Source organism: Branchiostoma belcheri, unplaced genomic scaffold (assembly GCF_001625305.1).
Source record: "Branchiostoma belcheri isolate BF01 breed outbred unplaced genomic scaffold, Haploidv18h27 scaffold102, whole genome shotgun sequence".
NCBI lineage: Eukaryota > Metazoa > Chordata > Leptocardii > Amphioxiformes > Branchiostomatidae > Branchiostoma > Branchiostoma belcheri.
In genome coordinates this window covers 735031-753149 of record NW_017802403.1, presented here as the reverse complement: position 1 = coordinate 753149, position 18119 = coordinate 735031, and the positions used below count along the sequence as shown (strand labels likewise).

General features: G+C 37.7%; 2 protein-coding genes across 2 annotated transcripts; both read left to right on the top strand.

The window, feature by feature from the left end:
• Positions 1-417: 417 nt before the first annotated feature.
• LOC109474608 (sushi, nidogen and EGF-like domain-containing protein 1) lies at positions 418-2606 on the top strand. The gene is made up of 4 exons (XM_019774952.1): positions 418-573; positions 1420-1704; positions 2125-2262; positions 2433-2606. Exons 1-4 carry the CDS (start codon positions 418-420, stop codon positions 2604-2606), a joined length of 753 nt encoding a protein of 250 aa, XP_019630511.1.
• A 619-nt stretch (positions 2607-3225) lies between these two features.
• LOC109474598 (sushi domain-containing protein 2-like) lies at positions 3226-16674 on the top strand. The gene is made up of 16 exons (XM_019774940.1): positions 3226-3315; positions 3830-3959; positions 5468-5744; positions 6145-6411; positions 7843-7961; positions 8299-8439; positions 8671-8826; positions 9843-10094; positions 10585-10703; positions 11322-11445; positions 12110-12286; positions 12876-13043; positions 14025-14147; positions 14773-14983; positions 15744-15961; positions 16575-16674. The coding sequence occupies exons 1-16, from the start codon at positions 3226-3228 to the stop codon at positions 16583-16585; spliced, it is 2583 nt and encodes an 860-aa protein (XP_019630499.1). The 3' UTR covers positions 16586-16674.
• The last annotated feature ends 1445 nt before the right edge of the window (positions 16675-18119 follow it).

The window sequence follows — 18119 nt, the reverse complement described above, 5'->3', positions numbered from 1 at the left end:
TATTTACTGTTTGTAAAATTTATGTTAAATTAAGATTAAATCTAGATTTTCATTTTGTCACGTGAGTTTCAATGAACTACGTGTCATCAATATAATAAAATTAATATAGTAGTAAACTCGATTCAAAACAGATTTTTCAAATTGCTGTATCAAAGCATTTTTTCCAACTCTTAATATGCTGGAAGAATATGGAATTTAAATCAATCTAATCTTCAAATATGTTTTCATTGTTTATCTATTAGAATACAGAAGAATACACAACAATGATACTGACGGCGCCCGTGTTGGTGAGTTGTATGTGCAGATTGAAGCATAAAGAATTATGAAATTGTCATCATATCATCATATAGTTTAAATGCTACAACTATTCGCAAATTCTATCTTTTACTATTGCGAAATAAATGTCTCCGACCCACAATGATGTACTCTGTATCTCAGGAAATGAGCCCTGTGCTGTACCCGTACGCACGGCTTGCGGGGGATACGGTAGCTCCTCGAAATGACGAAGGAGGAGAGATGATATCTCTGTCCATAGCATTGCCATACTTCGACCGTCTGCACAACTCTCTATGGGTGAATATTGTTTTCTGTTACTCTACCTTTGTTGGATAGGAAGACTTTTAGGTTAGCCTCTACAAATAGCTACCAATTCCACTCTTTCCAGCCGCTTGCAAAGATATATTTTTGTAACCATGGTAGAGGCTATGGCTTAAGCTTGGTGACAAAAATGCGGTATTGTCATCGATCGCGCGAGTTACTTTACTGTCATTGGACATTGCAATTTTTGTCTGTTCTGTGATGGGGTAGTGTCCATACGTCATCGGCAAAGCTTGTTCTCATTTTCAAACGCTTGCTTAAATATGCCGTTTTATTTTTTTCATTCAATGTTTACCAGTTATATCCTTACAAAATATGTATGGATTTAGACTAGTAGGCTTGTTAAGATCATGACCTCGGAATAGCTACATCTGGTTACCTTAATTATCGTCTTGTATATGGCCGTTGCCATTTGACACGCCCATCATACGTTCATCACAAACATCCGTTAATACCACAATGTTTCGTGCCGTAGAGAGTTAGAGTAATGGGATTTAGGCTTTTTGACTCGGCTGTGAATTAGTGCTTGTGCTCTGCTCTTTTTTTACCTTTTCATTATAACCGTGCCATCGTGTATCTGCAAATGAATTGCTGTTTTATACGTTTTCGATGTTTCTGTCTCTCATGAAAAGTCATAATACGCTCCGATTTGTCACCGAACATTCATAGAGTCTGCAGTGACCATTTTAATGGCAACGACCTTTTATGACAAACAAGGCCAATAGTATAGAGGCTGAAAGGAATAGATTAGATGGAAGGAATAGATTTAAGTCGGCACCACGTACTCGAATGCAATTTTTCACCATTTTGATTGGTCTACAGGTGAACACCAATGGGGTGATATCATTTTTGGACGAGCTTTGGCAGTACACCCCTGATCCCTTTCCATTGGGTGACGGAAGGCGCTTGATAGCTCCCTTCTGGGCCGATGTAAACACATGGCTAGGAGGGCATGTGACGTACCGTGAGACAACGGACAGTGACATTCTTGAACGCGCCACGACAGATGTCACCATGGCCTTCCCTGAGCTACATAACTTTCAGGCGACATGGGTGTTCATCGCGACTTGGCATCGAGTGTCTTTTTATTATAGCACAAGTAACAAGGTACGTAACAAGGCTAATGTTTTTCAAATAACTTTGTTAGCATTAACATTTTAAATGTCTTGGGGTGGTGGGGCTACGGCGCACAGATAGATCAACTTTGTGTATTTAAATGTTAATTGTACCTTTTTGTTGTGTGGCGCTGTTAATATAAGTTATAAACTTGAGTGCAGCGCCACAATGTTTTCACGAATTAAAAAAAAACAAGGTACGTTATTTTGCCTCGAACGTTAACATTTTAATTAACATAGCAGGTTTTGTGGCAAAATTTCCATTTCATCATTTATTGTTTAACAACTTCAAAAAACATCATCAACTTGAAAAGTTGAATTTTTAGTTCTTTTCTTTTTTTATTTAGACTTTAAACGTTGAAAAAATTGAAACATTGTTTGACGTTTTGGGCTTTTGCCTTCTTTCTTGAAGAGAAACACTTTCCAGGCAGTCCTGGTGTCAAACGGCAGATACGCATTTACCATTTTCAACTACGGCGACATCACATGGACCTCGGGTACAGATAGTGGAGGAGATCCAGAAACGGGTTTGGGAGGAATACCTGCTCAGGTTAGTCGTTTATCTAGGTGAATTTAGAAAACCAATGTTAAGTGCATTTCGCAAGGAAACGAGATCGGCGGCATAGGAAGATTCGAACCCAAGACCTTTTGGTTCTGACTCGAGCACTCTGCCGTTACGCCACAAGAGCCCACATTGACCGCTGGTATTTTCTAACACAGGTTGGATTCAATGCCGGTAACGATGTAGACTACTTTTCTGTCCCCGCCTCGCGAACTGATGCCATTGTAGACATTGAGGAAACATCAAATGTCAACCTTCCAGGCCGCTGGGTGTTCCGCATAGACAGCGCAGTCATTCAGGAAGGTGGATGCCACGAAGAAGGTATGTTGTAAACTAGAAAATTAACATGTGCAAAGCAAATGCATGATGTTTACCTTCGCATATGGTCTGCTCTGTTATTTCTTACTAAAACAAATTCACATATATGGTGACAAGAGTCTAAATCCCTCCTACTATGAAATTGCAACATTATGTAATCCAACACCAGTTGACATAGTGGCAGACGTTAACAAACCTGGTCATTTGCCAGGTTAGAGGTCACTGTTTGGAGAAAAAGAGGAAGAAACTGAGCAAAAACAATGTGTTTTCTTCGGTAAACATAATAAAAACAAAAAAAGTAAACCATCTCAATCCGTTGCTCGGTATTCTAACATCACATTTTGATTGGATTTGATTAATCTCAATGGGCATGAATATATTTTGTTTTACATGATGTCTCATGACAACACCGCAGTAAAAACAGTAACAAAAACAGTAATAAATGCACATTCATTCAGTTGCCAAAACTACATTCCTCATAGAAGATTCATTTGCCAGTTAGATAGGCATATTTAGGTCCAACAAAAGTACACATATAATTATAACCAAACGTTGATGCACGTGCACACTCTAATAATTTCCTGACATCTTCTCACAACAGGGGCAATCTCCATTTTCCCATTCTTCGGGACCATGTTGGGTGGAACAAAGGTTTTGATATCGGGGCCCTGCTTTGACGATTCAAATGTCAACATCTGGTGCAAGTTCGGGGATAAAGATCCGGTTCGTATTACATTTTCCATCACCTTCACTTCATGAAGTATATTTCTTTTTTACATTCAGTCATTTTAGTTCGTAAAATTTTTAGCATAGCATGGAGATTAGACAACCAAGAGAAGATACTGGAGGAATGGAAAAAAATGAAAGCTACAATAAGGCGTGGTCGTAGTACGATGATTCTATATCTATATTTTATATTCTATAGAATTAGAAAAATGCAATACACAGTACAACGCAGAATGGGTATTGCATGTCTGTCAGCCATTTTATTTTCTTATGAAATCCATAACGGTTTAATATCCAATTACAATAAACAAATTCTAATACTAAAATGCAAAACGAATTGGATATAATGAAATGACAGATGATCGTTTCACATTCATTTTCTTTATATTCTTTTTGCCCTGACCTCCAAATCCGTATGATAGATAATACAGCTATAGAACAGATCTAGACTACTGCTTTACTCTTAGAATAAAAGAAGATGCTTAATACATGTTAACATTTTTATACTCAGGTATCAGGCTGGGTTGAGAGTAACATAACAGCAGCCTGCATCTCGCCATTTCTCGCTGTCCCTGGTAGGATTCCGTTACTGTTCTCCACAGATGGTGGGAATACTGTCCATGACGCTGTATACACATCAGGTGCGTTGAAGGCTTTGACATCATCAATATAAAATAATTGAAAATGAAATTTCTTCTGTGATGACCCGTCCTACTTATAGTAAGGTAAGAGATGCACTGTTACAGACTAGTACTACTAAAAAACAGACATCACCCTATCTTGTACACAGAACATAGTTTCTTTGCGTTGTTGTCATGTCCAACTCCTATACCCATCTACATAGGCCGTTTTTTTAATAATCAACTTAAAAAGTGAGACTAAAACATTCATATAAGACTACATGGTAATATATATTGTTATCTATAATATTTTGTAGTTGTGATTAACCAGTTGTAGGGTGGATTAGCCCTATTGAGTGACTTCAAGGCATTGGACCATGTACGATCGTTTAACAATAAAGTTCCAATATTTTGCGAGATAGTCACACTAGCTCTTTACATAACACAAAGTAAACTTGATTTGAAATTATATTGAAATTTCATCCGTGTTAGTAGTAACCATAGTAAAATGTTGAATTTTATTCTAACACAAGTACAGAGAGATAACATTTTCAACGATCACTGTGGACTTCATCTAGTATATCTGGAGACTCAATCACTTGATAGAGACGGTGCCCGATATAAACTACCTATCACATTTAATCAATTGCTAACGCCGCGTATTCGTAAAATATTTTGTGAATAAGGTCAGGTGCCTTTAACCGCTACTCAAGCTTACGTTCCGAACTAATTGGTCATTCATTATCCTAAATAAAGTGACAGTGGTCGTTGAAAATTTGATCTGATTTCTAAGTACTTGGTGCTGGAAGTTGAACATTTTGCCATGATTACTAAACATTGTCTTTGTCACTGATCACAGATGAACGTTTATGAGAATTTAAAATTAAGTTTATTTTGTGTTATGTAAACGGCTGGTGTGACTATCGATCTCGCAAATTATCTCTCAAAATATTGTTTAGCGATCGTACACGTCAGTGCATTGAAGTCACTTATTGGGCTAACCTACCCAACAACTTTAAATATTATCGATTATATAGTAAATATATATATATATATTGAGTTTATTGACTTCGTTCACAATTCAGTAAACTACATGGCAGCTTCATTTGTGTACAAAGATGCTGAATTGCGCATTTTACATAATTAACATGATAACAAATCAATATCTATATTACAAGATCAACATGATAAATTAAAAACTAGTAAACAATGACATTAAGATGATAACATTAAAAGAAATTGAAAAGGTTCTTAATAAGCTGTAATAATTGATGCAATAATTGACACTTGGAGATTTTAACAGGTATATTTGTTCAAGAGGTAAGTGAAGTACGGAATAGGGCTGTTTTTGTAGCGGTTTGTTTTTGCCAGAGGGATGCAGAGTTGCTGGGAACTTTTAAGGTTTTTAGCATTAGATTATAGATTTAGATTTAGATTGTAATCTATGTTACAATGTAGTCTTATATGTGAATGTCGTAGTCTCATGTGAATGTTTTCTGTTTTACATTTTACTGTAAACTTGATTTCAGTTGATCCAAATCGACTTGTGGCGGAATTGGAAGTTACGGAAAATTCGGATGAGACCATAACCATTGAATGGCATCCCTTCAACATTGATGACAACGTGGTCAATGTGCGCTTACATGGGTTTGATGAAGTTACCGGGACATGGAACATAATTTCACAGTTGGCCACTAGTATTCCAAATACAGGAAGCTACACTTTATCTACTGTGGATGGGTGGATACCAATCACCGTTGTGAAAACTGGCGCCATTTCAATAGTTGCTGGGAATGGAATATCTAGGTAAAACCTTTAACTATACAATAAAGTGTGTTGCTAGTCGGTATCTATTACATGTTGTAGTTGTTAAAATTAAAAAAAAAAGTTATGCTTTTGTATGTATTTGTCAAAATGCATATCCAGTTTTAAATATATGTTGTGTGGTCGTGTGGCGTAGCGGCAGAGTGCTCGACTCGGAATCAAGAGGTCCTGGGTTCGAGTCCTGACATGCCACTGATCCTGTGCCCTTTAGAAAGGCACTTTACACGACTTTCCTCACTTCGCTCAGGTGAAAATGAGTATTGTATTGTTCCCTGTGTTTGTGGCGGCATTAATATAAGTTGGAAAAACGTGAGTGTGCCGTCACCACGTCTTGTGATTAGATGTTGGAATATATATATTAAATATATGTTGATAATTTCAGGGTGCTTTACGGAGCAATAGGAACATACATTGCAGTAAAAGCTACCGCGCCTTCTTTGTGCCAATCATGGTACAATGAGGATAGCCTGCTTCCCGACTTTTTGGAAGAGCTGTCCAGGGACTTCCCGTGCCCGCGCAGGTTGAACCAGGCCCTGGAAGATACAGGGTCATTCCAGCCTGATCCAGGTTGTTCTTCTGAGTCATCAAGCTCAACGAACTGCCTCTACCACCCCGGAGCTCACCATTGTGTGCTGTCAATTGGTCAAACGTAAGTTTACTGCACATCAAATGATACAACATCATCTTTTCTTTATATTTGCTAAATCGAAAAAAAAGGACTGTTATTATGCTAAAGATCAATCAATGAATCATCCGCTTGCATAAGTAAGTAATATGAATACCATGTATATAAGAATAGAGCCTCTGATTTGATGGAATCTCCTAATCCAGTTAGCAACGTTGCATGCGGAGGTCCCGATTGGAGTCTTCGAAGATATTCGTTTAAAGACAGTCGGAACATTTTAACTTTAATTCATGTCACTTTAAAAAAATGAATTGACTTGAAATTTAAGGTTTGTAAATGGGAAACCGCTATAACACATTAGCAGGATAATGCCCACAAAGAGCTCTATCATGATACCATGACATACATACTTGGCCAGTTTATTCATCGATATCGATACATTTAGTGTACAACAACGATACAGGGTACAAAATATGGCAATTACTAGTACATATTAACTATACTGTCATAAGCCTAACCTAACTAATACGAGACTGTGTGGGTAGTATGTGATAGGTATGAAGTTTTACAATCGTTGGAGGAACTTCTAATATCTATATCTTCTTTAACATATTAAACCTTACTTTACCGAATAATCGTAGTTTCGGTAATCGTAGTCACTATAAAACCCTCCCTATTATTCTTGTTTTTTAAAGGTCTCAGGGTTCTGGTCAGCAATGTTGCTACAGTGAAAGTGGACAACTTCTGTTGGATGGACAGGGACGGGGGACACCAGACAGGGTGCACCCATCATTGATACTGCGGTGAGATATCTACTTATCATTATCTCCGGGGTAATGGCATCCTTCAGCGGAGGGGTTTTGTATTTGATCGATATACGTTTGCAGCAGTAACTCGAGGTGGGTTGTTCTTTAGATCTGTGTATATGGTTACGTATTGGGGTCCAGCTGATGCGGATAACATTTTTTTAAATTGTATCTGTGTTTTAGAGTATCAAAATAAAATATTTTTACACCCCCGATCGTGTTGATACTGGGTAACGTTTCATGGTGCCAGCTGTACATGTTGCAATAGGGTCAGCCGAAATCCCCCAGTTTCTACCATTTTTGAAGTGTGTTGAAATAAAGATGTTTGCAAAGGGGCTACTGACCAGTTTGTTACACAGCATCTGTTACATGTCATTTACTGTCACAGTGAAGTATACCAAACTGGGCCCTGGGATTATCCTTTATTGTAAATTACGATTGTGGCATCACCCATTTTTTCTTCTAGTGTTACTGTTAAGTAATATTTGAAATTTACATCGATTATTGTGATTATCATATGCGTCATATAGATCCCATCGGTTTAGAGTCTCAGATTTCTTGTTCTCATAAAAAGTATTTATAATAATATAAACACTTTTGCATCTAATCTACTAAACGCTGCCATTTGTTAATAAATTACCTCCAACAGTCATTTTGTAGCTGACGTCTACCCTTGGAACGTTTGTTGCAAACTGTCCAGCAACTGTGACCTGTACTTTGTACTACGGCCAGCCAACGATGCAACCGGCTATGTATTCCCTTGGCCAGGTATTCTTATATAATTGTATATTATATTATTTTATAGATCTTAATAAACCAAACCAAGTAACGACGATTTTGATTTGATTTATGGAAATTGCAACAGTACAATATACGTGGGACACAAGGAGCTGTTGCTGGTGTTGTGTCCCATATATATATTTATTATTAAATACAAAACGGACAATACTCATTTTCACTTGAGTTAAGTCGGGAAAGTCGTGTAAAGTGCCTTTCTCAAAGGCACAAGATCGGTTGCATGTCAGGACTCGAACCCGGGACCTCTTGGTTCCGAGTCGGGCACTCTGCCATGGCGCCACACGACCTCGTTTGTAATGTTTTTCAGCCTGGACCTTTGGTGATCCCCACTTCATCACTCTTGATGGCGTCTCGTACACCTTCAATGGAGCTGGAGAATTCTTGTTGCTCGTCGTAAACAACGGACAATTCAGCGTGCAAGGCCGGATGGAACAGCTAGCAAGCAACGGTAAGACTTCGTGCAATGATGAATATTCAACAATCTAGGTGTCATTCAACAAGTAATACTGAACTAATGCGTTCACTAAATGTTAATCACTAGCCTAGATTCAGTGCACACGTACAGTTACTCTGATGACAGTTAGTGAGACTAACGATTGATTTTAAAAAAGCGTGGTTATGAAAAGATTTTCTATTCAATAATTCACTTATCTTATGAACTCCCTCTTCTGCTTTGAAGGTTCTGCTTTGAGCGCTACGATCCTCACTGCCTTAGTGATGAAGGAAAATTCATCGGAAACTGTGCAGGTGCAGCTGAGTGAAGTACGCACCATGGACGTCCTTGTTGATGGGCATCTGCAGGACTTCCAGGAACTAACTGTACAAGAGTTCAACGGTAAGTGGAAACCGATATATCGTTTTCTACTGACTCATTCTTTTTAAAACTCTTGTCCTGCGGGTCCCATATATATATATATGGGTTGCACATCTATATAGCACCCTGTATAGGTACGATTTGGGGATATTTCTCGTGCAACGCATCACACCGCAGCGAAACGCAACGAATGCGGAAGTAACTACGCCACCGCGGGGCAAAAAAATTCAATGGTCTATGACCTGATTAAGATATCAAATTATTTGTAAATATTGTCTAAAAATTGCCAGCAGGACAAGGGTTAAAGAGGCCGCATTTACTCAGTAATTGTCAAATGTTGAGGTCTGGGTTGAAATCTCTGGTGCTTCCAATGCTGTCCTTTCAGTATAAAACTATTTATCTTAAAATTTCTTAATATGTATAACAAAAATATGCACCTTCGACTAATCGCTTTTTGAGCAAGGTCTTTTGATAGAGGCTATTTGTATTCACGGTTTGCCTTCATAGGATTAGGGTGAAAAGTAATATATAAAGTTTCTTTCCCGCATCTGCAATGATGGATAAAGGCGCCAATTTGAGAAAAATAATGTAGGTCCTTGCTGAGTGTTTTCCGCAAGTATCTCATGATAGGATTACCATGTAACTTCATCTGTGTCATTATAGTAAAACGCTGAACTTTATTCCAACACAAAAATATACAGGTATCAAATTTGTAGCGACCATTGTCGTCTTAATCAGGATAAGTAATGACCAATCACTTCACAACGTGATCTCGCGAGAGTTACGGTTATAGATAGGTGACCTTATTCACACGAGACTTTACTGATACGTGATTTGAGCAACTGATCAAAAGTGCCAGGGAGTTTATATCGTGCACCATCTCTATTAAGTGAAGGCTGAAATGCTCTGATATATATGGCCCTCTTGATGCATCTAAAAAGTAGTCATGTTCAGTGTCCAGTATTCTTATTTCTGTTTTATCACTGTATAATTTGTGTGTTGGAATAAAGTTCAGCGTTGTACTATCTCATGATTAGGTTTTATGGTGACTGTGGAGACTGCCTCTGAAGCTCGGATTTCCTTCAACTCCGGCATCGGTGTGGCAGTTCGCGCAGTGGAGGACATGCTGTCCATCGCCGTAACTCTGCCGCGCTTCGCGAGAGGCAACACAGTCGGGCTGTTAGGGAAGTGGAACGGAGACCCTGCAGATGACCTGACTACGCCAGACGGCGCCGTTGTCCCTGCTGATAGCAGCACGCAGGACATCCACTACCAGTTTGGATTGCTGTGTGAGTTAGAATTTCACGTTCCCCGTGACTGCTTGCCATAGGGCCCCCGTAGGTTTATGGTTGAGTAAAGGGTAACGGGCCTTGATGGTAATAATCCCTTTTACCTCTCTCATGACCTAGTCTTGTTCTTTTTTTATTAACTTAATAGCTCATACCAATACAAGGCTCATAGGAGCCACTTAAATGTTTTGGGTTACTGTACAGTCAGTGAGGACAGATGTTTGTTGACATTAGACTTAAAGTATAAGGTTGAACCCATGTGGAAAACAATCACGTGGTAGCTTGTTCTATAGTGATGTTGTTCTAGGAAAGAAGCTATCAGCGTAGAACCTCCTTATAAGAGGTGGTGTAAGGAGGAAGAAAGGGTGTTCAGTGTCTAGTATTCTTACAGTTTCCAAAGAAACAGATCGGCAATTTTAATTGCGATACATTACATAGGCGTTCATATAGCAAATAGGTACAGTATAATAAACATACTATATTTATGCAGGGATGATTTCTGAGGAGGACTCTCTGTTCACCTATGGACCAGGACGAAACTACAGCAGTTTTTCCGATCCTGGGTTCACTCCTAGTTTTGTATCACCGTCGGTGGATCCGGAGTTTCAGGTAAATTCTGTTTACATTTGATGCTAAAAAGATGTCTTAAGATTGCACATGTAACAGTTTGAATTCAAAGATACAGTTAAACATCCCCAGGCGACCGATTATACTAATCTCCTAGCCATGAAAATCGTTTTTCTTGGCCCCAATAGTTGCTTAGAGGCCCCTTGTCGTTTGAGATGTCATTCACCATTTTCTTTAGATATGATTAACAATCATCCACTGCTTTTCGACTTTTATTGTACACATAACAAAACGCCTGCAGCAACCAAGAAAAATGACAGGATCATTTTTAAACTCGAACTATGATTCGTAATCGCTACTCAACTTCCAAATATCATAAAGATGCATGTACAGCTTCTCGGTTTATGAAGAACACAAGTCATACAATTACCAACTGCATTAAAACCCCACTTCAGTACCTCTGGAAAAAGCCAGGTGGACCATTTTGTAACTAGACCCTTTTCCACAATAGATATTAATATAGTAAATATCAATAAGAACTATCCACAACTACTTGAGTTTTGACGTTGACATACATACAGACCCACACCATCGCTGCTCCACCAGGCCCAAACCGAAAACATAGTACCCATCTGACAAGGTCGGTATTATGTGTTCTAGGCTGCAGCAGAAGAAGTATGCGGAGACAATCAAGCCTGTCTTTTTGATGTACTCATAACCGGAAGGTTATCAGTTGCAAATGTATCAATCCGAGCCGTCCAGGAGTATACTGAACAAGTAGAAGGTGCGTAAACAAAATACAGTTAACAACAAAAAAAACGGACTACGTGGGCTTTGAAAAAGATTTTCTGTAACGAACTTTCTGTTATGGAATGTTGGAAATTAAGATTACTTGATTTTAATAAAGCTTTTTTGGCGTTCTTTTCAAAAAGGCTCATTTGAAAGAATTTTTTCTTAAAAAAATGTTAACTTACTTATTTAAAATCTCTTTTGCTCACAAACATTTATTTCCCAAATACAATACAAGAAGATAAAAGAATTTGACACTGTTCTGTACAAGCTGTTGCTTCCAGTAACAAACCAACACGGTTACAAGACACGCTATGCAAGCAGAAACACATTCAGACTGCCAAAACCAACGCCAGGAACAAGACTTTTATGTATACAATGTAGGTCTGTCTTAACATGGACCACTTTGCCTGATGGCGTTAAATGCGCTAGTAAGTGTAGGTTTTTTTCAGGAGCTCGTGATGTACATCAACGAGTCTAATTGATTTTCCATGTTGTAATTGTAAATATTAGATGTTAGCCTTCATGTAGTTTGTATGTCCTTGTTCTATGTTTTTACGGTCCAGGAAGATTAGCTGCGTATTCGTGTATTTGTGTACGACAGCTAATGGACTGAAGAAAGTATCCAAGTATCCAAAGGATATATTCTCTACTTCCAGAGTTATTCACCTGTGGCTCGCTGGACCCCCCTGATGTTGCCGGTACCCTGGTCATCTCTAACTACTCTGTCGGTTCGGTTGCCACATTTGAATGTGAATACGGGGTACTGGCCACGCCCTGGGAACGCGTCTGCCAATCAGATGCAAGCTGGAGTTATGCCCCTCCCCCGATCTGTGGTAAGCAGTGTTTCAAGTTAGCGCTGCGTTTATGGGGTTGCTATTACTCACCAAAAATGTGCTAGCAGGTCTTTCATGAAGCACTATTAGTTATTGAAAACTAAGGTAAACTTTACACTTTGTTTACGGGAGGACTGTATCATCTTTCTAATGTTGTACTTATGCTTTAAAACTGTTGTTTTAAAATATCTATTTATATATTAAAGCATGTATCTATATATTCATAGAACTATGTTACTAACAGTTTGTTTGGATTCATTGTGTTGCAATTATATATAAAGAACTTTATTGCACGATAATTGCACATGGTACGATGTATGGCAAACTACATAAAGAAAGTAACAAACAATAAAATAGATGTGTTGAATAAGACCTTATGTCGAATAAAACCCAACATATCTTAATTACTCAAACTATAAGGGATAGCACACTATGTTTGTCTTTTTCCTTAGTAACAAAGAAGTTTAAGAGCATGCACTTGGGCGGGGGAAGGTTGACAGACAGAATGACAGAAATTCAAACACAGGAAATACGGTAGCCTCAAAAATTTACCACGTCAAACTCTGCAATCTTTGCTTTCTTGCTATAGATGTTGAGTGTCCGGTACTGATGTCCCCGGACAACGGTGCGCTGAACTCAACTGACAATTTTTACCCGGATGTGGTGGAGGTATCATGCGATGATGGGTACGAAGCCTCCCAGGCTACAGTCACCTGCCAGGCCAACGGCACCTGGACAGGTGCTCCCACCTGCAATGGTGAGTCACATGTGCATATTAGATACATTTTGATATGTAACAACATGTTTTAAGGTTTTCTAAGCACTTTATCAGATGACGTCATTGAGTTTACTAGTACAAAGCCAAGTAAGAAATTGTTTAATGTTTTGGAACATGTTTACAGATGGGAAAAGAAGCGGAACCCATGCACGAAAATGAGTTTCAGTTGCTTCAGTTTTGGTGCAAATTAGACTATTTTCCATTCCATATTGCTTAAAATCACGAGGATTTGTTGAATATGAATAACTAAAAAGAAAATTAAAAGCCTCTTGTTCTTGTTTTGACACAAATACTATCACGTTCCCTTGCTTCAGACATCGACGAATGTTTGGAAGTCACACATAACTGTGACGCTTACGCTGCCTGTGCCAACACACCCGGGTCATTCACCTGTGCCTGTAATACTGGATACCAAGAAGATGGTATCACGTGTTCGGGTATGTACATGTATTGCGAAGCGATGCTTTAAATTGTCGCTCTTGCCTGTGGATCGCCAAGTAAAATGATGGGCACATATTTTTGTTTATATTCTGTGAAGAAACTGTACCTCGGGCTTTTTTTTCCCACTAGGTTAAAATTCGTAAATAATTTCATCAGATTGGTAAACTAATGATTAGTTAAGTTTTTTTATCACAACAATTTATTTTTTTTACAAGCCGACGTTTCGATGACCGTCTGCCATCTTCATCAGGGCAATTCTGACTGGTTTGCTATGCACTGACGCTAGATGTTACTTGGTGCATAGTGCACTAAACGTGACAGTGCACAGCAAACCAGTCAGAATTGCCCTGATGAAGATGACAGACGGCCATCGAAACGTCGGCTCGTAAAAAATAAATAGTTGTGATCAAAGAACTTTACGATTCATAGGATGAAAGTGTTCTGATCGAGGATTCGTGGCTCGATCCAGACAGTTCTCTCTTAGTGGGAAAAGGGTTTACAGTCACTATTGTGTTGCAGATATCAACGAATGCGTCGAGGGTACCCATAACTGCCATTCCGACGCCATCTGTATCAACAACCAGGGTTCCTTCAGCTGTGCCTGTAACACCGGCTACTCTGGAGACGGCGTGGTTTGCACAGGTACGTTAGGATATGCGTGTCTTTAAAAACAAGCATGACTATGTTATGCTTTTATCTCATTCACAGATGATTATGAAGCTTCAAAGTTTGAGGTCAAATTTTCTAGAAGTGCCAGGCTAATGAATTTTAAAAGCCTTTGGGACCGGGTGTAGGTGATTTTAAGTTATGTTAATTCATGTAAATATGCCCCTTAGCAGGTTGCTTCAAACATACTAGGGTTTAAATCAGGGTTTTTTTTTGCAGTGAAATTTTGTAAAGAAATGCTAAAATGGCCTTATTTGCTGAGGATGTTATTCGGTGTATTATATGTTTAATTAATACAATTAAAGGAGATAAGAATATTGTCTGCATGATAAATTGCAATTTTTCCGTCTAAGGTAAACATCCATAGGTGAAGGTATGAGATCTTGGAATAAAAAAAACATTATTTTATTTCCTATTATCATTAATGTAAGTGTTTTGAAGAGTGCGTTCTGAAGTGAAATTGGAGAGCCATTGTGGCTTCTTTTCTGTCTGCCGCACGTAATTTTCGTGTTTGTGCTGTTGATATGTATTTTGTATTTCACTATATAATGTGAATAGATACATTTTAAAGACAATCACCTCCAACCATCTCGACTTTCAGCCATAGACTGCCGCCTGACTTTCCCGGGTAATGACGTGAACTTTGCCATCTACGACAACCGCTGTCACTGGTTCTCAAGGGGCAGTGAAGTATTTGACTACATGACTGCTGAACAGTTCTGTACGACTCGCGGAGGGAGACTGGTCACAGTCAAGGACTCTGCAAAACAGCAGTGGATCGAAAACTACATAATCAACAACCTGCCAAGAAGGTTTGTTTGTATAATTTCCTAACTTTGATTTTTTTTTTTTTACTCAGGTAAAATGAGCATGCCTGCTGTCCGTTTATGCGTTAGTGGTGGCATAAAATAAGTTTAAAAACTTGGAAGTAAAAAAAAAATGCCTCAATGTACTCTACACTTGCTACTGATGCTTAAAAAGAATCAAGGAATACAATGCGAAAAGCCAAGAATCCCATTTGGTGTAACTTTGCGTAGAGTTAGTTAGGAAGATAATTGTTTTTGTCCAATGCAGTTTTTTGGGATTGAAAAACTTTTTTTTTCAAAGTCAATATTGTATTTACTCATCTACATAGTAAGTTGAAACAACACTCTCCAATTTACATTGACATTCATGGAGCAAAAATGTCTAGAAATCTGATGGAAGACAACCTGTCACTGGTAGGATCCTGGGTTTATTTTTGGGGTGCCATCCAGAAAGTATTTATGACTCATCTTGGGGCTTGTTTCTGCGTTTAATACCCTAGCCTTAGTTTAAATTCCGATGCAAATGTGCCCTCAGATAGTGGCCAATGTAGGTTTTATGCTCTGAGAAGTACTACACAATAGCCGTTTGTCTTTAATCGTTTGAATTATACACACTGCATAAAAATTTAAAAAAAGGCAAATCAGAAGGATAACCTCGAAAATACTATTTCTGAAACGGACATAGGCTTATTCGGAACAAAGGGAGTGATAAACATGGGATGTTTTGAGGTGACCAATTCTCGTCATATTCATTTTTTTTACACAGGAACTTCTGGATCGGTTTAAAAGACCGCCACATTGAGAAGTCGTTTATGTGGAGTGACGGTACGTCTTTCAGCAATGGTGACTACAGCAACTGGCACCGAGTCGACAACCCGCCCAAACACCACAAACTCCGGGACTGCGTCATCATACATCGTGTTCGCAAGCAATGGGCTGTGGTTAACTGCAACAAGAAGCGGAACCGCTTCATCTGTGAAATGGGTGAGTGCTTCTCCTTTTTGTTTTCGTTCGAATTTTTGAAGCTTCAGAATCCATAGAAAAATTATTCGCATATCATTAGGTCTTCTTGAACACATTCATTTTATTGTTTGTAGTTGTTGTTTGTACTTTTGCCATACATTGTACCATGTACAACTGCATACAATAAAGTTCTACATATCATTTGACCCAAAGCATATATTTCCAGTTAAAATGTGATGAAGAATTGGGTGAACTTTCTATCTACCATGTTCGTAAGAAAATTCAAACTCTACTACTGGATCCAGTAGTAGAGTTTGAATTTTGATCCAGTAGTAGAGTTTGTATTTTCCTACGAGTATCGTTTACCTGGATGTCTAACCTTCATCAACGTATCTACCATGTTATTTACTAATCATAAATATTGTTTCGGCCTAAACCATATGTTGGATTTTTTTCCGAACAAATGCTGTTTGTCCTTTCTTATTTAGTTTGCTTTGGTTCGACAACGAAATTAATTCTACTTTTATTCATCTTCTGACTAATTTTTAAATTTCTCTGCTGATTAACCACCGTGGAAATGACTTCTTGTTAGATTTCAATTGGATTTGATTACTTATACTTTCTTCGTTTATAGCCAACCCCTAACCAACAAAGGGTGGATACCAAGCAACATTGACCTCCGTGGCTGAGGAGAAGTAAGCAGCAATCTATGAGATGAATTAAGAATCAACGCATTAGTAGCTAGTTACTCTACTTACATGTACCAAATTTACTCTACTACTAGATAAACCGATATCTATCTATCTATTTGTCTATCTATCTATCTATCTATCTATCTACTAGTATCTATCTACTAGTATCTTTCTATCTATCTATCTATCTATCTATCTATCTATCTATCTATCTATCTATCTATCCATCTATCTATCTATCTATCTATCTAGTATCTATCTATTTATATATCTATCTGTCTATCTATCTATCTATCTATCTATCTAGTATCTATCTATTTATCTATCTATCTATCTATCTATCTATCTATCTATCTATCTATCTAGTATCTATCTATCTATCTATCTATCTATCTATCTATCTATCTAGTATCTTTTTATCTATTTATCTATCTATCTATCTATCTATCTATCTATCTATCTATCTATCTAGTATCTTTTTATCTATTTATCTATCTATCTATCTATCTATCTATCTATCTATCTATCTATCTATCTATCTATCTAGTATCTATCTATCTAATAGTATCTATCTATCTATCTATCTATCTATCTATTTGATATCGATAAATAGATATATAATAAGAATAACATAATATGAACATATGATACTGTTGTAGTGGGGCAAGTGGTGCACGGGCAATACTTATGAAATGTGGCTCAGGACAATTTTACGTCTGTTTTTATCATTTTTTTTGTGCAAACGTATTGGTCATTTTTCTTCAAAACTAGTTAACTTTAATTATCATTGGGAAGAATATAAGAATTACAAATACAATTTGGATTCATACTTTTGCTTCTCTTCCTTTTAGTTATTATAAAATTCCGAACTTGACATTCAAACACTGAAATATTGCGTTTACCGCATGGTTCCTTTTGTTATACAAACGTAGGAAATCCAAGAGCTACCTAAACATTAAAATTATGTCCAAAAACATTAAAGATCTCTTCAGTCTGTTGTGGGATGTAAAGACTGGAATTGCCCTGAGCTATATTGGGTGCTAGGCATAGATCATTGTATTTATATTACATTTGCCACAATCAGTAAATACTATAACGTTATTTAGTAAGCATGAAACAGCTGATAATTTTATCATACACTTGCAAGCTGATATGATGTTTGTACTACATAAGTATATTCAATTATGCAGCATGATTCATCAAATATCGTAATTAATTATTTGGCAATTACCAAGTGATCTAAACTACTGTACTGTACAGTAGAGTCAAATTTAAACAAAGTAGTAGACAAGGTACTATCTGTTTTTAGTACATGTCGTTTAGGAGCTAAGTGACGTAAGACTGTATTCACCTGATTACATATGAAATCTTTATTGGCACAACAAAAGTACAGTGCTTTACTGCTTACTTGCAAGCTGTTAAACACGGCCCTAGCTATATATTATCGTTAAATAATAAACTAGTAGAAAACACGTTCATCTTGACTG